The 23,953-nt window shown below is 45.7% G+C and overlaps 1 protein-coding gene across 2 annotated transcripts in view; it reads left to right on the forward strand.

The window, feature by feature from the left end:
* Window positions 1-23,953, forward strand: part of LOC139755473 (uncharacterized) — a 77,250-nt gene that overhangs the window by 26,224 nt on the left and 27,073 nt on the right. For both annotated transcript variants that reach the window (XM_071673811.1, XM_071673812.1), the window contains exons 2-3: window positions 2,777-3,244; window positions 3,523-3,647. In XM_071673811.1, the coding sequence (XP_071529912.1) occupies window positions 2,777-3,244; window positions 3,523-3,647 (593 nt within the window). The remainder of the gene's footprint in view (window positions 1-2,776; window positions 3,245-3,522; window positions 3,648-23,953) is intronic.

The raw sequence follows: 23,953 nt of genomic DNA on the forward strand, positions 1-23,953 counted from the left end.
CACACATCTACCTCTTGGTTTCTTGAGTTTCTATAGAGCTTTATTGGGTTGTAAATCGATCTTCAAAATGATGAAGTTCTGTAGAATGTGAGCAAAGCGCCAAGTGGATGTATGTTGTCAGCCGTCCGCAGAACCACTAGTTAGCTGCGGGGCCGTACGCTTTGTACGAGGCTTAAGGAAATTACATAGAGGACGCTGCAGGACGTCTTTACTGATCATGTTCTAGTTAGTGGATCTTGGCGGAGGTGGCGCCAATCGATCCCATACACCCTCTACATCTGAAGTAGAATGTTTACATCTCCCACTCCCCCATTACGTCAGAGCCGTACCTACTTTGTGGAGACTTTGTCTTGAGGGAATAGGAAGACTTACAGGTAAAAGAACCTCGTTATGTATCAGCTTCACAGAGTGGAAGAAATCCAGCGGTACCGCCTTCGTCAGCATCTCCCACTAGAACCCCTGCGTTTAAAGTTTAAAAGGTTGTGTGATAGGAGAAACAGTCCATGAATTGAGCTTCACGAAGAAAGAGCAGAAGGTGAGTAGTAGCTTGCAGTTTGAGATTAACTTCTCAGCTTGTGTCATATTTGGTAATCGAGTAATGCAACTTTTGTTTTTCTACTACAGACAAAGTTTAGTTTAAACTTTCTCTTAATGAGTTACACATGATGATTTCTGTCGAAGCAGATGTGTGGATTATATCCCATATCACTTGGCAGGTGTGTGGTTTGTGACCCTGTGACCTGACAGGTGTGATTTGTGACCCCTGTGACCTGGTAACTGTCTTGTGTGTAACCCTTGTGATCTGGCAGGTGTAAGTTGTAGTTCCTTTGACCTGTCAAGTTGATAGTGTGTGACCTATTTTGACAGGTGTCCTGTGTTTCCTTGTAGATTTGTCATGTGTGACCCTTGTGACCTGGCAGGCGTGTAGTGTGCAACCTGTGTATCCTAACGAGTGTGTGATATGTGACGTCTGTGACCTGGCAAGTGTGCAATGTGTGACCTGTGTGTGATCTGGCGCGTGCTTAATGTGTGACCTGTGTGACAAGTGGTGTACGTGCGTAATGTGTGACCTGTGTGACAAGGGTGGTACGTGCGTAATGTGTGACCTGTGTGGCCAGTGTGGTACATGCGTAATGTGTGATCTGTGTGACCAGTGTGGTACGTGCGTAATGTGTGACCTGTGTGACCAGTGTGATACATGCGTAATGTGTAACCTGTGTGACCAGTGTGGTACGTGCGTAATGTGTGACCTGTGTGACCAGTGTGGTACATGCGCAATGTGTAACCTGTGTGACCGGTGTGGTACATGCGTAATGTGTAACCTGTGTGACCAGTGTGGTACATGCGTAATGTGTGACCTGTGTGGCCAGTGTGGTACATGCGTAATGTGTAACCTGTGTGACGAGTGTGGTACATGTGTAATGTGTGACCTGTGTGACCAGTGTGGTACATGCGTAATGTGGTGACCTGTGTGACCAGTGTGGTACGTGCGTAATGTGTGACCTGTGTGACAGTGTGGTACATGCGTAATGTGTGACCTGTGTGACCAGTGTGGTACATGCGTAATGTGTGACCTGTATGACCAGTGTGGTACGTGCGTAATGTGTAACCTGTGTGACCAGTGTGGTACGTGCGTAATGTGTGACCTGTGTGACCAGTGTGGTACATGCGCAATGTGTAACCTGTGTGACCAGTGTGGTACATGCGTAATGTGTAACCTGTGTGACCAGTGTGGTACATTGCGTAATGTGTGACCTGTGTGGCCAGTGTGGTACATGCGTAATGTGTAACCTGTGTGACGAGTGTGGTACATGTGTAATGTGTGACCTGTGTGACCAGTGTGGTACATGCGTAATGTGTGACCTGTGTGACCAGTGTGGTACGTGCGTAATGTGTGACCTGTGTGACCAGTGTGGTACATGCGTAATGTGTGACCTGTGTGACCAGTGTGGTACATGCGTAATGTGTGACCTGTGTGACCAGTGTGGTACGTGCGTAATGTGTAACCTGTGTGACCAGTGTGGTACTTGCGTAATGTGTGACCTGTGTGACGAGTGTGGTACATGTGTAATGTGTGACCTGTGTGACCAGTGTAGTACATGTGTAATGTGTGACCTATGTGACCAGTGTGGTACATGTGTAATGTGTGACCTGTGTGACCAGTGTGGTACATGTGTAATGTGTGACCTGTGTGACCAGTGTGGTACATGCGTAATGTGTGACCTGTGTGACCAGTGTGGTACATGCGTAATGTGTGACCTGTGTGACCAGTGTGGTACGTGCGTAATGTGTGACCTGTGTGACCAGTGTGGTACATGCGTAATGTGTGACCTGTGTGACCAGTGTGGTACATGCGTAATGTGTGACCTGTGTGGCCAGTGTGGTACATGCGTAATGTGTAACCTGTGTGACGAGTGTGGTACATGTGTAATGTGTGACCTGTGTGACCAGTGTGGTACATGCGTAATGTGTGACCTGTGTGACCAGTGTGGTACGTGCGTAATGTGTGACCTGTGTGACCAGTGTGGTACATGTGTAATGTGTGACCTGTGTGACCAGTGTGGTACATGTGTAATGTGTGACCTGTGTGACCAGTGTGGTACATGCGTAATGTGTGACCTGTGTGACCAGTGTGGTACATGCGTAATGTGTGACCTGTGTGACCAGTGTGGTACGTGCGTAATGTGTAACCTGTGTGACCAGTGTGGTACGTGCGTAATGTGTGACCTGTGTGACCAGTGTGGTACGTGCGTAATGTGTGACCTATACCCGGCAGGGATAGCGGCGCTGGCTGCGGAGTGCACGGCAGCGACCGCCCGACCCGTCGTCGCTCGAGCTACGAGCCTCACGCTCATCGCCAAAAATATTACCAACGAATCGGACGTCAGTCAGAGACCCTTCAGCCATGCACAACCGAAACCACAGCAAGTTCCCGTGACGCCGTCCTTGTCTGCTGAGCAGAAGCGAGTAGGAACACCCGTGGTAGCAGCAGCAGCAGCAGCAGCAGCAGCGGTGGAGGGAGGCGACCTGGATAGTGAGGCTCGTGCTGTTGACATCGCTGGCAAGAGGAACGCGCCACGCCGTCCGCAGGTCCTCAGGCCAGATGATGACCCTGAAGATGACGATGATGACGATGATGCTGACGACGGCGGCAATGACGAATATGAAAAGGGGGATAATGAGCTGTACAGCGAGGATGGTGAAGAGGAATATGAGGAGCTACCAGTACCATTGGCTCAGACGGGTACGTACTCAACACACACACACACACACACACACACACACACACACACACACACACACACACACACATCACAAGTGAAGTACAGCCTTGCTTTACTGAAGAAGTTTTGTAAACAAACAACGCGAGATATATATCATCGCCTGCCATACAAGTGGACATTTAGCTGATATCATTTTTAAACTGATTTACGATGTTATGTGGTGAATGTTTGTTTGTCTGTGTGTTGAGGGTCAGGCTGGTGTACGTAATGATATAACCAGTGTTGTACCCTCACCCAGATGTAGGGTACACCCGCTCTGACGGTACTTACGTCGTCAATGACAAGGAAGGGACGGCCTGCGTCATGGCCTACTTCAAGTCCAAGGCCACCATATACTTCTCTGACACCAAGGGAAACTACAAGGTATGTACCAGGTGTTGTTGTTGTAGCGAATGCTGTAGTTGATGGTGATTCATGATGATGGTGACGGTGGTGACCAGGGTGATGATGATGGTGGTGGTGGTGACCAGGGTGATGATGATGGTGGTGGTGGTGACCAGGATGATGATGATGGTGACGGTGGTGACCAGGGTGATGATGATGGTGACGGTGGTGACCAGGGTGATGATGATGGTGGTGGTGGTGACCAGGGTGATGATGATGGTGACGGTGGTGACCAGGGTGATGATGATGGTGACGGTGGTGACCAGGGTGATGATGATGGTGGTGGTGGTGACCAGGGTGATGATGATGGTGACGGTGGTGACCAGGGTGATGATGATGGTGACGGTGGTGACCAGGGTGATGATGATGGTGACGGTGGTGACCAGGGTGATGATGATGGTGGTGGTGGTGACCAGGGTGATGATGATGGTGGTGGTGGTGACCAGGGTGATGATGATGGTGACGGTGGTGACCAGGGTGATGATGATGGTGACGGTGGTGACCAGGGTGATGATGATGGTGGTGGTGGTGACCAGGGTGATGATGATGGTGACGGTGGTGACCAGGGTGATGATGATGGTGACGGTGGTGACCAGGGTGATGATGATGGTGGTGGTGGTGACCAGGGTGATGATGATGGTGACGGTGGTGACCAGGGTGATGATGATGGTGACGGTGGTGACCAGGGTGATGATGATGGTGGTGGTGGTGACCAGGGTGATGATGATGGTGTCGGTGGTGACCAGGGTGATGATGATGGTGGTGGTGGTGACCAGGGTGATGATGATGGTGACGGTGGTGACCAGGGTGATGATGATGGTGGTGATGGTGACCAGGGTGATGATGATGGTGGTGGTGGTGACCAGGGTGATGATGATGGTGGTGGTGGTGACCAGGGTGATGATGATGGTGACGGTGGTGACCAGGGTGATGATGATGGTGACGGTGGTGACCAGGGTGATGATGATGGTGGTGGTGGTGACCAGGGTGATGATGATGGTGACGGTGGTGACCAGGGTGATGATGATGGTGACGGTGGTGACCAGGGTGATGGTGATGGTGACGGTGGTGACCAGGGTGATGATGATGGTGGTGGTGGTGACCAGGGTGATGATGATGGTGACGGTGGTGACCAGGGTGATGATGATGGTGACGGTGGTGACCAGGGTGATGATGATGGTGACGGTGGTGACCAGGGTGATGATGATGGTGGTGGTGGTGACCAGGGTGATGATGATGGTGACGGTGGTGACCAGGGTGATGATGATGGTGGTGGTGGTGACCAGGGTGATGATGATGGTGACGGTGGTGACCAGGGTGATGATGATGGTGGTGGTGGTGACCAGGGTGATGATGATGGTGACGGTGGTGACCAGGGTGATGATGATGGTGACGGTGGTGACCAGGGTGATGATGATGGTGGTGGTGGTGACCAGGGTGATGATGATGGTGGTGATGGTGACCAGGGTGATGATGATGGTGGTGGTGGTGACCAGGGTGATGATGATGGTGGTGGTGGTGACCAGGGTGATGATGATGGTGGTGATGGTGACCAGGGTGATGATGATGGTGGTGGTGGTGACCAGGGTGATGATGATGGTGACGGTGGTGACCAGGGTGATGATGATGGTGGTGATGGTGACCAGGGTGATGATGATGGTGGTGGTGGTGACCAGGGTGATGGTGATGGTGACGGTGGTGACCAGGGTGATGATGATGGTGACGGTGGTGACCAGGGTGATGATGATGGTGGTGGTGGTGATCAGGGTGATGATGATGGTGACGGTGGTGACCAGGGTGATGGTGATGGTGACGGTGGTGACCAGGGTGATGATGATGGTGACGGTGGTGACCAGGGTGATGATGATGGTGGTGGTGGTGATCAGGGTGATGATGATGGTGACGGTGGTGACCAGGGTGATGATGATGGTGGTGGTGGTGACCAGGGTGATGATGATGGTGACGGTGGTGACCAGGGTGATGATGATGGTGACGGTGGTGACCAGGGTGATGATGATGGTGGTGGTGGTGACCAGGGTGATGATGATGGTGGTGATGGTGACCAGGGTGATGATGATGGTGGTGATGGTGACCAGGGTGATGATGATGGTGGTGGTGGTGACCAGGGTGATGATGATGGTGACGGTGGTGACCAGGGTGATGATGATGGTGGTGATGGTGACCAGGGTGATGATGATGGTGACGGTGGTGACCAGGGTGATGATGATGGTGGTGGTGGTGACCAGGGTGATGATGATGGTGACGGTGGTGACCAGGGTGATGATGATGGTGACGGTGGTGACCAGGGTGATGATGATGGTGGTGGTGGTGACCAGGGTGATGATGATGGTGGTGGTGGTGACCAGGGTGATGATGATGGTGGTGATGGTGACCAGGGTGATGATGATGGTGGTGGTGGTGACCAGGGTGATGATGATGGTGACGGTGGTGACCAGGGTGATGATGATGGTGGTGATGGTGACCAGGGTGATGATGATGGTGGTGGTGGTGACCAGGGTGATGGTGATGGTGACGGTGGTGACCAGGGTGATGATGATGGTGACGGTGGTGACCAGGGTGATGATGATGGTGGTGGTGGTGATCAGGGTGATGATGATGGTGACGGTGGTGACCAGGGTGATGGTGATGGTGACGGTGGTGACCAGGGTGATGATGATGGTGACGGTGGTGACCAGGGTGATGATGATGGTGGTGGTGGTGACCAGGGTGATGGTGATGGTGACGGTGGTGACCAGGGTGATGGTGATGGTGACGGTGGTGACCAGGGTGATGATGATGGTGACGGTGGTGACCAGGGTGATGATGATGGTGACGGTGGTGATCAGGGTGATGATGATGGTGACGGTGGTGACCAGGGTGATGGTGATGGTGACGGTGGTGACCAGGGTGATGATGATGGTGACGGTGGTGACCAGGGTGATGATGATGGTGACGGTGGTGACCAGGGTGATGATGATGGTGACGGTGGTGACCAGGGTGATGATGATGGTGATTCATGATGATAGTGATGATTGGGATTATGAGAATGGTGACGACAGTGGTCGTGATAATGGTGATAATGGTACTCAAGATGATAAGGGCAATGGTGATTAAGGTGAAAGTGAAGACAGCGGTGATGGTGATGGTGATGGTCAAGAGGTTGATGGTGATGGTGATGAACTGCCCAGGTCAAGAATGACAAGCAAACCTTCAGAATGGAGGAGAGAAGGTAAGTATTATGTGGGTAACCAGGCGGGGAGGTGGATAGTGTCTGACCAGGAGGAGAGGTGGATAGTGTCTGGCCAGGAGGGGAGGTGGATAGTGTCTGACCAGGAGGGGAGGTGGATAGTGTCTGACCAGGAGGGGAGGTGGATAGTGTCTGGCCAGGAGGGGAGGTGGATAGTGTCTGACCAGGAGGGGAGGTGGATAGTGTCTGGCCAGGAGGGGAGGTGGATAGTGTCTGACCAGGAGGGGAAGTGGATAGTGTCTGACCAGGAGGGGAGGTGGATAGTGTCTGACCAGGAGGGGAGGTGGATAGTGTCTGGCCAGGAGGGGAGGTGGATAGTGTCTGACCAGGAGGGGAAGTGGATAGTGTCTGACCAGGAGGGGAGGTGGATAGTGTCTGGCCAGGAGGGGAGGTGGATAGTGTCTGGCCAGGAGGGGAAGTGGATAGTGTCTGACCAGGAGGGGAGGTGGATAGTGTCTGGCCAGGAGGGGAGGTGGATAGTGTCTGACCAGGAGGGGAAGTGGATAGTGTCTGGCCAGGAGGGGAGGTGGATAGTGTCTGACCAGGAGGGGAAGTGGATAGTGTCTGGCCAGGAGGGGAGGTGGATAGTGTCTGACCAGGAGGGGAGGTGGATAGTGTCTGGCCAGGAGGGGAGGTGGATAGTGTCTGACCAGGAGAGGCAGTTGAGAGTATCTGGGTTGGGCAGAAAGCAGTATGTGGGAGGAGAGATATACCAGTTTGACGAGTGGCTCATGTACACACTCATTGTTCGTGTCTCATCATACCGTTACTCTCTACAGTGGTAACAATTTTCTTTTCATACATGCTCGCCATGTCCCACGTTAGTGAGGAGCGTCAAGCACAGATGACAGAGCCTTAGAGGGAAAATTCCTCGCTTGGCTTTTTACTCTGTTCACTATTTTGAAAAGAAAAACAGGAAGGGAGGATTTCTAGCTACTCGCTCCCGCCACTCTTAGTTGCCTTCTTCGACACGCAGGGAATACGTGGGTAGTAATCTTTCTCCCCTATCCCCAGGGATGATATATATATATATATATATATATATATATATATATATATATATCTTTCTTTCATACTATTCACCGGCTATGTGTATGCAGTTAAGAACAGTCTGCATTTCAAGTTATGTTTGGTGTGTACAAGAACATCATCATCATAGTTTAGAGTGATATTTCTAGGACACTGAGGAATCGATTTCATTAATGCATTGATTAGTACATTGAACAAAGTGGGGATTGAGTGCCCACTGGATGTAGGCCGACCCAGCACCAGAGGAGCTGACGTCATGATGTAGACCATCCGAAGACCAAAGGTCAGTTGTGGGAGTTGAGGCCATGAAGTGGGAGGAGCGAAGTACATTGCGTTCAAGCGGAAGACGGTGTTGACGTGACGCGGACAACGATGACCTGAGGCGGTAGTGGGTCGTGAGGAAGGAAGGAATTCCCTCAGATAAGAGTGAGGAGGGTCGTCTGGTATGGACCAGACCACATGGAACGGACCAGACCTCGAGGGAACGACTAGACTAAGCTTGTGGAAAGGACCAGACCACGTGGAACGAACTAGATCACGTGGGACGAACTAGGTCACGTGGGACGAACTAGGTCACGTGGAACGAACTAGATCACGTGGGACGAACTAGGTCACGTGGGACGAACTAGGTCACGTGGAACGAACTAGGTCACGTGGAACGAACTAGATCACGTGGGACGGACCAGATCACGTGGTGATGAGACCGGCATCATAGAGCGGGACGGAGTAGTGAAGATGATGATGGATGAGGAGCATTTGCCAGGAGTGGGGTCGCTAACAGGCAGCACAGGCAATTGGAGAGGAGTCATGAGGACTTACCTGACTCCCCCTCTAACCCACTGGTTAGAGAGGCCAATGTTGTCACAATGTAGTCTCAATAGACGGCCACTGGAGAATCATGCGTCCGGGAGACGTGTTTTATCCTAGTTAGCTGCCACCATGATCTGTTCTTGGCTCTATCTGCCAGGATTGCGTTAACACAATGTCTTGTAAGAGTGATGATATGATTGATCAACAGAGATCACAGATGCAGGAGAAGGTCACCTAGAGACTTGAGGTGATTCCCCGTCTGCTTCCTTACGCTACCTCGCTGACGCGGGAGACGGCGGTTAAGTAAAATAAATGAATAGATATTATAGAGATATATATAGTGAATTGGAACAATGTGGTATACCGGGGTCGACGTGCTGTCATTGGACTGAACTAGGGCATGTGGAGCGTCTGGAGTAAACCATGGAAAGGTTTGTGGGGTCTGAATGTGGAAAGGGAGCTGTGGTTTCGGTGCATTATTACATGACAGCTAGAGACTGAGTGTGAACGAACGTGGCCTTTGTTGTCTTTTCCTAGCACTACCTCGCGAGGGGAGGGGGTTGCTATTTCATGTGTGGCGGGGTGGCGACGAGCATGGATGAAGGCAGCAAGTATGAATATGTACATTTGTATATATGTGTATATATATGTATGTATATGTATGTATACATTGAAATGTATGGGTATGTATATGCGTATTTCCTGTGTGGCGGGGTGGCGAAGAGCATGGATGAAGGCAGCAAGTATGAATATGTACATTTGTATATATGTGTATATCTATGTATGTATATGCGTGTATACAGTGAAATGTATAGGTATGTATCTGCGCGTGTGTGGGCATTCATACATGTGTATATGAGTGGGTTGGGCCATTCTTTCGTCTGTTTCCTTGCGCTACCTCGCCATCGCGGGAGACGGCGATTAAGTATGATAAAGAAGATGATATTTATATTTGTTTATTTATTACACTTTGTCGGTGTCTCCCTCGTTAGCGAGATAGCGCAAGGAAACAGACGAAAGGAATGGCCCAACCCACCCACATACACATGTATATACATACACGTCCACACACGCACATATATACATACCTATACATTTCAACGTATACATATATATATATATATATATATATATATATATATATATATATATATATATATATATATATATATTTATATATATATATATATATATATATATATATATATATATATATATATCATTATCATTATTATTATTATTTTGCTTTGTTGCTGTCTCCCGCGTTAGCGAGGCAGCGCAAGGAAACAGACGAAAGAATGGCCCAACCCACCCACATACACATGTATATACATACATGTCCACACATGCAAATATACATACCTATACATCTCAACGTATGCATATATATACACACACAGACATATACATATATATACATGTGCATAATTCATACTGTCTGACTTTATTAATTCCCATCTCCACCCCGCCACACATGAAATAACAACCCCCTCCCCCCTCATGTGCGCGAGGTATCACTAGGAAGAGACAACAAAGGCCACATTTGTTCACACTCATTCTCTAGCTGTCATGTATAATGCACCGAAACCACAGCTCTCTTTCCACATCCAGGCCCCACAAGCCTTTTCATGGCTTACCCTTGACGCTTCACATATATATATATATATATATATATATATATATATATATATATATATATATATATATATATATATATATATATATATATATATATATATATATATATATATATATATATATTCATTGGCATCATCATCATCATCATCAGCAGTAGTAGGAGCCGCAGCAATAGGAGCAGGAGTGGTAGCTGCAAGAATTCTACCACCACCGAGACTAAAGCCACTTACCTCTACCAACCAACGAACCCTTCAGCTTTTTCTCTTGGGGTCGTCGCCTCTACGTGGGATCAGGCTTTCGCCTTGGGCTTAGGATCGACTAACCCATGTCCAACTGATGTTCACATGGAACCCTTCTCCGCCTCGGCCTTCGAGGAGAGTCTCTCTCGATTATATTCCCTGCGTGTCGTAGAAGGCGACTAAAAGGGGAGGGAGCGGGTGGCTGGAAATCCTCCCCTCTCGTTTTTTTTTAATTTTCCAAAAGAAGGAACAGAGAATTGGGCCAGGTGAGGGTATTCCCTCAAAGGCCCAGTCCTCTGATCTTAACGCTACCTCGCTAATGCGGGAAATGGCGAATAGTTTGAAAGAAAAAAGAAAAGATATATATATATATATATATATATATATATATATATATATATATATATATATAAGTTATGTATATATAAGTTTGTTGAGTATTCCTGGTAAATTATTAGGGAGGGTATTGATTGAGAGGGTGAAGGCATGTACATAGCATCAGATTGGAGAAGAGCACTGTGGTTTCAGAAGTGGTAGAGGATGTGTGGATCAGGTGTTTGCTTTGAAGAATGTATGTGAGAAGTACCTAGAAAAGCAAATGGATTTGTCTGTAGCATTTATGGATCTGGAGAAGGCATATGATAGAGTTGATAGAGATGCTCTGTGGAAGGTATTAAGAATATATGGTGTGGGAGGCAAGTTGTTAGAAGCAGTGAAAAGTTTTTATCGAGGATGTAAGGCATGTGTACGTGTAGGAAGAGAGGGAAGTGATTGGTTCTCAGTGACTGTAAGTTTGCGGCAGGGGTGTGTGATGTCTCCATGGTTGTTTAATTTGTTTATGGATGGGGTTGTTAGGGAGGTAAATGCAAGAGTTTTGGAAAGAGGGGCAAGTATGAAGTCTGTTGTGGATGAGAGAGCTTGGGAAGTGCGTCAGTTGTTGTTCGCTGATGATACAGCGCTGGTGGCTGATTCATGTGAGAAACTGCAGAAGCTGGTGACTGAGCTTAGTAAAGTGTGTGAAAGAAGAAAGTTAAGAGTAAATGTGAATAAGAGCAAGGTTATTAGGTACAGTAGGGTTGAGTGTCAAGTCAGTTGGGAGGTAAGTTTGAATGGAGAAAAACTGGAGGAAGTAAAGTGTTTTAGATATCTGGGAGTGGATCTGGCAGCGGATGGAACCATGGAAGCGGAAGTGAATCATAGGGTGGGGAGGGGGCGAAAATCCTGGGAGCCTTGAAGAATGTGTGGAAGTCGAGAACATTATCTTCGAAAGCAAAAATGGGTATGTTTGAAGGAATAGTGGTTCCAACAATGTATGGTTGCGAGGCGTGGGCTATGGATAGAGTTGTGCGCAGGAGGGTGTTTGATCGAGTAAGTATGGTATGGGTAAGAGAGATGTGTGGAAATAAGAAGAGCGTGGTTGAGAGAACAGAAGAGGGTGTTTTGAAATGGTTTGGTCTCATGGAGAGAATGAGTGAGGAAAGATTGACCAAGAGGATATATGTGTCAGAGGTGGAGGGAACGAGGAGAAATGGGAGACCAAATTGGAGGTGGAAAGATGGAGTGAAAAAGATTTTGAGTGATCGGGGCCTGAACATGCAGGAGGGTGAAAGGAGGGCAAGGAATATAGTGAATTGGATCGATGTGGTGTACCGGGGTTGACGTGCTGCCAGTGGATTGAATCAGGGCATGTGAGGCGTGTGGGGTGAACCATGGAAAGTTGTGTGGGGCCTGGATATGGAAAGGGAGCTGTGGTTTCGGGCATTATTGCATGACAGCTAGAGACTGAGTGTGAACGAATGGGGCCTTTGTTTTCTTTTCCTAGCGCTACCTCGCACACATGAGGGGGAGGGGGATGGTATTCCATGTGTGGCGAGGTGGCGATGTGAATGAATAGGGGCAGACAGTGTGAATTGTGTGCATGGGTATATATGTATGTGTCTGTGTGTGTATATATATGTGTACATTGAGATGTATAGGTATGTATATTTGCGTGTGTGGACGTGTATGTATATACATGTGTATGAGGGTGGGTTGGGCCATTTCTGTCGTCTGTTTCCTTGCGCTATCTCGCAAACGCGGGAGACAGCGACAAAGCAGATTAATAAATGAATATATATATATATATATATATATATATATATATATATATATATATATATATATATATATATATATATATATATATATATTTTTTATACTTTGTCGCTGTCTCCCGCGTTTGCGAGGTAGCGCAAGGAAACAGACGAAAGAAATGGCCCAATCCCCCCCCCCCCATACACATGTATATACATACGTCCACACACGCAAATATACATACCTACACAGCTTTCCATGGTTTACCCCAGAGGCTTCACATGCCTTGATTCAATCCACTGAAAGCACGTCAGCCCCGGTATACCACATCGCTCCAATTCACTCTATTCCTTGCCCTCCTTTCACCCTGCTGCATGTTCAGGCCCCGATCACACAAAATCTTTTTCACTCCATCTTTCCACCTCCAATTTGGTCTCCCTCTTCTCCTTGTTCCCTCCACCTCCGACACATATATCCTCTTGGTCAATCTTTCCTCACTCATCCTCTCCATATGCCCAAACCACTTCAAAACACCCTCTTCTGCTCTCTCAACCACGCTCTTTTTATTTCCACACATCTCTCTTACCCTTACGTTACTCACTCGATCAAACCACCTCACACCACACATTGTCCTCAAACATCTCATTTCCAGCACATCCATCCTCCTGCGCACAACTCTATCCATAGCCCACGCCTCGCAACCATACAACATTGTTGGAACCACTATTCCTTCAAACATACCCATTTTTGCTTTCCGAGATAATGTTCTCGACTTCCACACATTCTTCAAGGCCACCAGAATTTTCGCCCCCTCCCCCACCCTATGATCCACTTCCGCTTCCATGGTTCCATCCGCTGCCAGATCCACTCCCAGATATCTAAAACACTTCACTTCCTCCAGTTTTTCTCCATTCAAACTCACCTCCCAATTGACTTGACCCTCAACCCTACTGTACCTAATAACCTTGCTCTTATTCACATTTACTCTTAACTTTCTTCTTCCACACACTTTACCAAACTCAGTCACCAGCTTCTGCAGTTTCACACATGAATCAGCCACCAGCGCTGTATCATCAGCGAACAACAACTGACTCACTTCCCAAGCTCTCTCATCCCCAACAGACTTCATACTTGCCCCTCTTTCCAAAACTCTTGCATTTACCTCCCTAACAACCCCATCCATAAACAAATTAAACAACCATGGAGACATCACACACCCCTGCCGCAAACCTACATTCACTGAGAACCAATCACTTTCCTCTCTTCCTACACGTACACATGCCTTACATCCTCGATAAAAACTTTTCACTGCTTCTAACAACTTTCCTCCCACACCATATATTCTTAATACCTTCCACAGAGCATCTCTATCAACTCTATCATATGCCTTCTCCAGATCCATAAATGCTACATACAAATCCATTTGCTTTTCTAAGTATTTCTCACATACATTCTTCAAAGCAAACACCTGATCCACACATCCTCTACCACTTCTGAAACCACACTGCTCTTCCCCAATCTGATGCTCTGTACATGCCTTCACCCTCTCAATTAATACCCTCCCATATAATTTACCAGGAATACTCAACAAACTTATACCTCTGTAATTTGAGCACTCACTCTTATCCCCTTTGCCTTTGTACAATGGCACTATGCACGCATTCCGCCAATCCTCAGGCACCTCACCATGAGTCATACATACATTAAATAACCTTACCAACCAGTCAACAATACAGTCACCCCCTTTTTTAATAAATTCCACTGCAATACCATCCAAACCTGCTGCCTTGCCGGCTTTCATCTTCCGCAAAGCTTTCACTACCTCTTCTCTGTTTACCAAATCATTTTCCCTAACCCTCTCACTTTGCACACCACCTCGACCAAAACACCCTATATCTGCCACTCTATCATCAAACACATTCAACAGACCTTCAAAATACTCACTCCATCTCCTTCTCACATCACCACTACTTGTTATCACTTTCCCATTTGCGCCCTTCACTGAAGTTCCCATTTGCTCCCTTGTCTTACGCACTTTATTTACCTCCTTCCAGAACATCTTTTTATTCTCCCTAAAATTTAATGATACTCTCTCACCCCATCTCTCATTTGCCCTTTTTTCACCTCTTCCACCTTTCTCTTGACCTCCTGTCTCTTTCTTTTATACATCTCCCACTCAATTGCATTTTTTCCCTGCAAAAATCGTCCAAATGCCTCTCTCTTCTCTTTCACTAATACTCTTACTTCTTCATCCCACCACTCACTACCCTTTCTAATCAACCCACCTCCCACTCTTCTCATGCCACAAGCATCTTTTGCGCAATCCATCACTGATTCCCTAAATACATCCCATTCCTCCCCCACTCCCCTTACTTCCATTGTTCTCACCTTTTTCCATTCTGTACTCAGTCTCTCCTGGTACTTCCTCACACAGGTCTCCTTCTCAAGCTCACTTACTCTCACCACCCTCTTCACCCCAACATTCACTCTTCTTTTCTGAAAACCCATACAAATCTTCACCTTAGCCTCCACAAGATAATGATCAGACATCCCACCAGTTGCACCTCTCAGCACATTAACATCCAAAAGTCTCTCTTTCGCACGCCTGTCAATTAACACGTAATCCAATAACGCTCTCTGGCCATCTCTCCTACTTACATAAGTATACTTATGTATATCTCGCTTTTTAAACCAGGTATTCCCAATCATCAGTCCTTTTTCAGCACATAAATCTAGAAGCTCTTCACCATTTCCATTTACAACACTGAACACCCCATGTATACCAATTATTCCCTCAACTGCCACATTACTCACCTTTGCATTCAAATCACCCATCACTATAACCCGGTCTCGTGCATCAAAACCACTAACACACTCATTCAGCTGCTCCCAAAACACTTGCCTCTCTTGATCTTTCTTCTCATGCCCAGGTGCATAAGCACCAATAATCACCCACCTCTCTCCATCAACTTTCAGTTTTACCCATATTAATCGAGAATTTACTTTCTTACACTCTCTCTCTCTATATATAGGGGGATTGGGGAGAAAGAATACATCCCACGGATTCCTCATGTGTCGTAGTAGGCGACTAAAGGGGAAGAAGCGGAAGGCTGGAAACCCTCCCCTCCTTGTGTTTGAACTTTCTAAAAAGGGAAACAGAAGAAGGAGTCACGCGGGGAGTGCTCATCCTCCTCGGAGACTCAGACTGGGGTGTCTAAATGTGTGTGGATGTAACCAGGATGAGAAAAAAGGAGAGATAGGTAGTATGTTTGAGGAAAGGAACCTGGATGTTTTGGCTCTGAGTTAAACGAAGCTCAAGGGTAAAGGGAAAGAGTGGTTTGGGGATGTCTTGGGAGTAAAGTCAGGAGTTAGTGAGAGAACAAGAGCAAGGGAAGGAGTGGCACTTCTCCTGAAACAGGAGTGGTGGGACTATGTGATAGAGTGTAAGAATGTAAACTCTAGACTGATCTGGGTAAAACTGAAAGTGGATGGAGAGAGATAGGTGATTATTGGTGCATATGCACCTGGGCATGAGAAGAAAGATCACGAGAGGCAAATGTTTTTGGAGTAGGAGAGTGAGTGTGTTAGTAGTTTTGATGCACGAGACCGGGTTATAGTGATGGTTGATTTGAATGGAAAGGTGAGTAATGTGGCAGCTGAGGAATAACTGGTGTACATTGGGTGTTCAGTGTTGTAAATGGAAATGGTAAAGAGCTTGTAGATTTATGTACTGAAAAAGGATTGGTGATTGGGAATACCTGGTTTAAAAAGAGAGATATACATAAGGATACGTATGTAAGTAGGAGAGATGGCTAGAGAGCGTTATTGGATTACGTGTTAATTGATAGGCGCGCGAAAGAGAGACTTTTGGATGTTAATGTCCTGAGAGGTGCAACTGGAGGGATGTCTGATCAATATCTTGTGGAAGCGAAGGTGAAGATATGTAGAGGTTTTCAGAAAAGAAGAGAGAACGTTGGGGTGAAGAGAGTGGTGAGAGTTAGTGAGCTTGGGAAGGAGACTTGTGTGAGGAAGTACGAGGAGAGACTGAGTACAGAATGGAAAAAGGTGAGAACAAAGGACGTAAGGGGAATTGGAGAAGAATGGGATGTATTTAGGGAAGCAGTGATGATTTGCGCAAAAGATGCTTGCGGCATGAGAAGCGTGGGAGGTGGGTTGATTAGAAAGGGTAGTGAGTGGTGGCATGAAGAAGTAAGATTATTAGTGAAAGAGAAGAGAGAGGCATTTGGACGATTTTTGCAGGGAAATAATGCAAATGAGTGGGAGATATATAAAAGAAAGAGGCAGGAGATCAAGAGAAAGGTGCAAGAGGTGAAAAAGAGGGTAAATGAGAGTTGGGGTGAGAGAGTATCATTAAATTTTAGGGAGAATAAAAAGATGTTTTGGAAGGTGGTAAATAAAGGGCATAAGACAGGGGAACAAATTGGAACATCAGTGAAGGGGGCTAATAAGGAGGTGATAACAAGTAGAGGTGGTGTGAGAAGGAGATAGAGTGAGTATTTTGAAGGTTTGTTGAATGTGTTTGATGAGAGAGTGGCAGATATAGGGTGTTTTGGTCGAGGTGGTGTGCAAAGTGAGGGAGTTAGGGAGAATGATTTGGAAAACACAGAAGAGGTAGTAAAAGCTTTGCGGAAGATGAAAGACGGCAAGGCAGCGGGTGTGGATGGTATTGCAGTGAAATTCATTAAAAGAGGGGGTGACTGTATAGTTGACTGGTTGGTAAGGTTATTCAATGTATGTATGACTCATGGTGAGGTGCCTGAGGATTGGCGGAATGCTTGCATAGTGCCATTGTACAAAGGCAAAGGGGATAAGAGTGAGTGCTCAAATTACAGAGGTATACGTTTGTTGACTATTCCTGGGAAATTATATGGGAGGGTATTGATTGAGAGGGTGAAAGCATGTACAGAGCATCAGACTGGGAAGAGCAGTGTGGTTTCAGAAGTGGTAGAGGATGTGTGGATCAGATGTTTGCTTTGATGAATGTATGTGAAATGGATTTGTATGTGGCATTTATGGATCTGGAGGAGGCATATGACAAAGTTGACAGAGATGCTCTGTGGAAGGTATTAAGAATATATGATGTGGGAGGCAAGTTGTTTAGAAGCAATGAAAAGTTTTTATCGAGGATGTAAGGCAAGTGTATGAGTAGGAAGAGAGGGAAGTGATTGGTTCTCAGTGAATGTTTGTTTGCGGCAGGGGTGCGTGATGTCTCCATGGTTGTTTAATATGTTTATGGAGGGGGTTGTTAGGGAGGTGAATGCAAGAGTTTTGGAAAGAGGGGCAAATATGCAGTCTGTTGGGGATGAGAGCTTGGGAAGTGAGTCAGCTGTTGTTCGCAGGTGATACATCGCTGGTGGCTGATTCGGGTGAGAAACTGCAGAAGCTGGTGACTTAGTTTGGTAAAGTGTGTGAAAGAAGAAAGCTGAGAGTAAATGTGAATAAGAGCAAGGTTATTAGGTACAGTAGGGTTGAGGGACAAGTCAACTGGGAGGTAAGTTTGAATGGAGAAAAACTGGAGGAAGTGAAGTGTTTTAGATATCTGGGAGTGGATTTGGCAGTGGATGGAACCATGGAAGCTGAAGTGAATCATAGGGTGGGGGAGGGGGCGAAAGTTCTGGGAACGTTGAAAAATGTGTGGAAGTCGAGAACGTTATCCTGGAAAGCAAAAATGGGTATGTTTGAAGACATAATGGTTCCAGGAATGTTATATGGTTGCAAGGCGTATACTATAGATAGAGTTGCGCGGAGGAGAGTGGATATGCTGGAAATGAGATGCTTGGGGACAATATGTGGTGTGAGGTGGTACGATCGAGTAAGTAATGAAAGGGTAAGAGAGATGTGTGGTAATAAAAAGAGTGTGGGTGAGAGGGCAGAAGAGGATGTTTTGAAATGGTTCGGTCATATGGAGAGAATGAGTGGGGAAAGATTGATAAAGAGGATATATGTGTTAGAGGTGGAGGGAACGAGAAGTGGGAGATCAAAATGGAGTTGGAAAGATGGAGTGAAAAAGATTTTGAGCGATCGGGGCCTGAACATGCAGGAGGGTGAAAGGCGGGGAAGGAATAGAGTGAATTGTAACGATGTGGTATACCGGGATCGACATGCTGTCAATGGATTGAACCAGGGCATGTGAAGCGTCTGGGGTAAACCATGGAAAGTTTTGTGGGGCCTGGATGTGTAAAGGGAGATGTGGTTTCGGTGCATTATACATGACAGCTAGAGAATGAGTGTGAATGAATGTGGCCTTTGTTATCTTTTCCTAGCGCTACCTCGTGCACATGCAGGGTGAGGGGGTTTTCATTTCATGTGTGGTGGGGTGGCGACGAGAATGAATAAGGGCAGACAGTATGAAATATGTACATGTGTGTATATGCATATGTCTGTGTGTGTATATATATATATATATATATATATATATATATATATATATATATATATATATATATATATATATATATATATATATATATATATATATATATATATATATATATATATATATATATATATATATGTTGAGATGTATAGGTATGTATATGTGCGTGTTTGGATGTGTATGTATATACATGTGTATGTGGGTGTGTTGGGCCATTCTTTCGTCTGTTTCCTTGCGTTACCCCGCTAAAGAGGGAGACTGCGACAAAGTATAATAAATAACTTTTGGATGTTAATGTGCTGAGAGGTGCAACTGGAGGGATGACTGATCATTATCTTGTGGAGGCGAAGGTGAAGATTTGTATGTGTTTTCAGAAAAGAAGAGAGAATGTTGGGGTGAAGAGGGTGGTGAGAGTAAGTGAGCTTGGGAAAGAGACTTGTGTGAGGAAGTACCAGGAGAGACTGAGTACAGAATGGAAAAAGGTGAGAACAAAGGAGGTAATGGGAGTGGGGGAGGAATCGGATGTATTTAAGGAAGCAGTGATGGCTTGCGCAAAAGATGCTTGTGGCATGAGAAGCGTGGGAGGTGGGTTGATTAGAAAGGGTAGTGAGTGATGGGATGACGAGGTAAGATTATTAGTGAAAGAGAAGAGAGAGGCATTTGGACGATTTTTGCAGGGAAAAAATGCAAATGCGTGGGAGATGTATAAAAGAAAGGGACAGGAGGTCAAGAGAAAGGTGCAAGAGGTGAAAAAGAGGGCAAATGAGAGTTGGGGTGAGAGAGTATCATTAAATTTTAGGGAGAATAAAAAGATGTTCTGGAAGGAGGTAAATAAAGTGCGTAAGACAAGGGAGCAAATGGGAACTTCAGTGAAGGGCGCAAATGGGAAGGTGATAACAAGTAGTGGTGATGTGAGAAGGAGATGGAATGATTATTTTGAAGGTTTGTTGAATGTGTTTGATGATAGATTGGCAGATATAGGGTGTTTTGGTCGAGGTGGTGTGCAAAGTGAGAGGGTTAGGGAAAATGATTTGGTAAACAGAGAAGAGGTAGTAAAAGCTTTGCGGAAGATGAAAGCCAGCAAGGCAGCAGGTTTGGATGGTATTGCAGTGGAATTTATTAAAAAAGGGGGTGACTGTATTGTTGACTGGTTGGTAAGGTTATTTAATGTATGTATGATTCATAGTGAGGTGCATGAGGATTGGCGGAATGCGTGCATAGTGCCATTCTATAAAGGCAAAGGGGATAAGAGCGAGTGCTCAAATTACAGAGGTATAAGTTTGTTGAGTATTCCTGGTAAATTATATGGGAGGGAATTGATTGAGAGGGTGAAGGCATGTACATAGCACCAGATTGGGGAAGAGCAGTGTGGTTTCAGAAGTGGTAGAGGATGTGTGGATCAGGTGTTTGCTTTGAAGAATATATGTGAGAAATACTTAGAAAAGCAAATGGATTTGTATGTAGCATTTATGGATCTGGAGAAGGCATATGATAGAGTTGATAGAGATGCTTTGTGGAAGGTACTAAGAATATATGGTGTGGGAGGCAAGTTGTTAGAAGCAGTGAAAAGTTTTTATCGAGGATGTAAGGCATGTGTACGTGTAGGAAGAGAGGAAAGTGATTGGTTCTCAGTGAATGTAGGTTTGCGGCAGGGGTGTGTGATGTCTCCATGGCTGTTTAATTTGTTTATGGATGGGGTTGTTAGGGAGGTGAATGTAAGAGTTTTGGAAAGAGGGGCAAGTATGCAGTCTGTTGTGGATGAGAGAGCTTTGGAAGTGAGTCAGTTGTTGTTCGCTGATGATACAGCGCTGGTGGCTGATTCATGTGAGAAACTGCAGAAGCTGGTGACTGAGTTTGGTAAAGTGTGTGAAAGAAGAAAGTTGAGAGTAAATGTGAATAAGAGCAAGGTTATTAGGTACAGTAGGGTTGAGGGTCAAGTCAATTGGGAGGTAAGTTTGAATGGAGAGAAACTGGAGGAAGTAAAGTGTTTTAGATATCTGGGAGTGGATCTGGCAGCGGATGGAACCATGGAAGCGGAAGTGAATCATAGGGTGGGGAGGGGGCGAAAATCCTGGGAGCCTTGAAGAATGTGTGGAAGTCGAGAACGTTATCTCGGAAAGCAAAAATGGGTATGTTTGAAGGAATAGTGGTTCCATCAATGTTGTATGGTTGCGAGGCGTGGGCTATGGATAGAGTTGTGCGCTGGAGGGTGGATGTGCTGGAAATGAGATGTTTGAGGACAATATGTGGTGTGAGGTGGTTTGATCGAGTAAGTAATGTAAGGGTAAGAGAGATGTGTGGAAATAAGAAGAGCGTGGTTGAGAGAGCAGAAGAGGGTGTTTTGAAATGGTTTGGGCACATGGAGAGAATGAGTGAGGAAAGATTGACCAAGAGGATATATGTGTCGGATGTGGAGGGAACGAGGAGAAGTGGGAGTCCAAATTGGAGGTGGAAAGATGGATTGAAAAAGATTTTGAGTGATCGGGGCCTGAACATGCAGGAGGGTGAAAGGCGGGCAAGGAATAGAGTGAATTGGATCGATGTGGTATACCGGGGTCGACGTTTTGTCATGGATTGAATCAGGGCATGTGAAGCGTCTGGGGTAAACCATGAAAAGTTGTGTGGGGCCTGGATGTGGAAAGGGAGCTGTGGTTTCGGGCGTTATTGCATGACAGCTAGAGACTGAGTGTGAACGAATGGGGCCTTTGTTGTCTTTTCCTAGCGCTACATCGCACACATGAGGGGGGAGGGGTATGTTATTCCATGTGTGGCGAGGTGGCGATGGGAATGAATAAAGGGAGACAGTGTGAATTGTGTCCATGTGTATATATGTATGTGTCTGTGTGTGTATATATATGTGTACATTGAGATGTATGGGTATGTATATTTGCGTGTGTGGACGTGTATGTATATACATGTGTATGGGGGTGGGTTGGGCCATTTCTTTCGTTTGTTTCCTTGCGCTACCTCGCAAACGCGGGAGACAGCGACAAAGTAAAATGCATAAATAAATATATGTATATATATATATATATATATATATATATATATATATATATATATATATATATATATATATATATATATATATATGTATATATATATATATATATATATATATATATATATATATATATATATATATATATATATATATATATATATATATATATATATATATATATATATATATATATATATATATATATATATATATATAGGGGAGAAAGAATACTTCCCACGTATTCCCTGCGTGTCGTAGAAGGCGACTAAAAGGGAAGGGAGCGGGGGGCTGGAAATCCTCCCCTCTCATTTTTTTTTAAATTTTCCAAAAGAAGGAACAGAGAAGGGGGCCATATGAGGATATTCCCTCAAAGGCCCAGTCCTCTGTTCTTAACGCTACCTCGCTCATGCGGGAAATGGCGAATAGTATGAAAAAATATATATATATATATATATATATATATATATATATATATATATATATATATATATATATATATATATATATATATATATATATATATATATATATATATGCTTTGAAGAATGTATGTGAGAAATACTTAGAAAAGCAAATGGATTTGTATGTAGCATTTATGGATCTGGAGAAGGCATATGATAGAGTTGATAGAGATGCTCTGTGGAAGGTATTAAGAATATATGGTGTGGGAGGGAAGTTGTTAGAAGCAGTGAAAAGTTTTTATCGAGGATGTAAGGCATGTGTACGTGTAGGAAGAGAGGAAAGTGATTGGTTCTCAGTGAATGTAGGTTTGCGGCAGGGGTGTGTGATGTCTCCATGGCTGTTTAATTTGTTTATGGATGGGGTTGTTAGGGAGGTGAATGCAAGAGTTTTGGAAAGAGGGACAAGTATGAAGTCTGTTGTGGATGGGAGAGCTTGGGAAGTGAGTCAGTTGTCGTTCGCTGATGATACTGCGCTGGTGGCTGATTCATGTGAGAAACTGCAGAAGCTGGTGACTGAGTTTGGTAAAGTGTGTGAAAGAAGAAATTTTAGAGTAAATGTGAATAAGAGCAAGGTTATTAGGTACAGTAGGGTTGAGGGTCAAATCAATTGGGAGGTAAGTTTGAATGGAGAAAAACTGGAGGAAGTAAAGTGTTTTAGATATCTGGGAGTGGATCTGGCAGCGGATGGAACCATGGAAGAGGAAGTGAATCACAGGGTGGGGGAGGGGGCGAAAATCCTGGGAGCTTGAAGAATGTGTGGAATTCGTGAACATTATCTCGGAAAGCAAAAATGGGTATGTTTGAAGGAATAGTGGTTCCAACAATGTTGTATGGTTGCGAGGCGTGGGCTATGGATAGAGTTGTGCGCAGGAGGGTGGATGTGTTGGAAATGAGATGTTTGAGGACAATATGTGGTGTGAGGTGGTTTGATCGAGTAAGTAATGTAAGGGTAAGAGAGATGTGTGGAAATAAAAAAGAGCGTTGTTGAGAGAGTAGAAGAGGGTGTTTTGAAATGGTTTGGGCACATGGAGTGAATGAGTGAGGAAAGATTGACCAAGAGGATATATGTGTCGGAGGTGGAGGGAACGAGGAGAAGTGGGAGACCAAATTGGAGGTGGAAAGATGGAGTGAAAAACATTTTGAGTGATCGGGGCCTGAACATGCAGGAGGATGAAAGGCGCGCAAGGAATAGAGTGAATTGGATCGATATGGTATACCGGGGTTGACGTGCTGTCAATGTATTGAATCAGGGCATGTGAATCGTCTGGGGTAAACCATGGAAAGTTGTGTGGGGCCTGGATGTGGAAAGGGAGGTGTGGTTTCGGGCATTATTGCGTGACAGCTGGAGACTGAGTGTGAACGAATGGGGCCTTTGTTTTCTTTTCCT

Source organism: Panulirus ornatus, chromosome 19, assembly GCF_036320965.1.
Source record: "Panulirus ornatus isolate Po-2019 chromosome 19, ASM3632096v1, whole genome shotgun sequence".
NCBI lineage: Eukaryota > Metazoa > Arthropoda > Malacostraca > Decapoda > Palinuridae > Panulirus > Panulirus ornatus.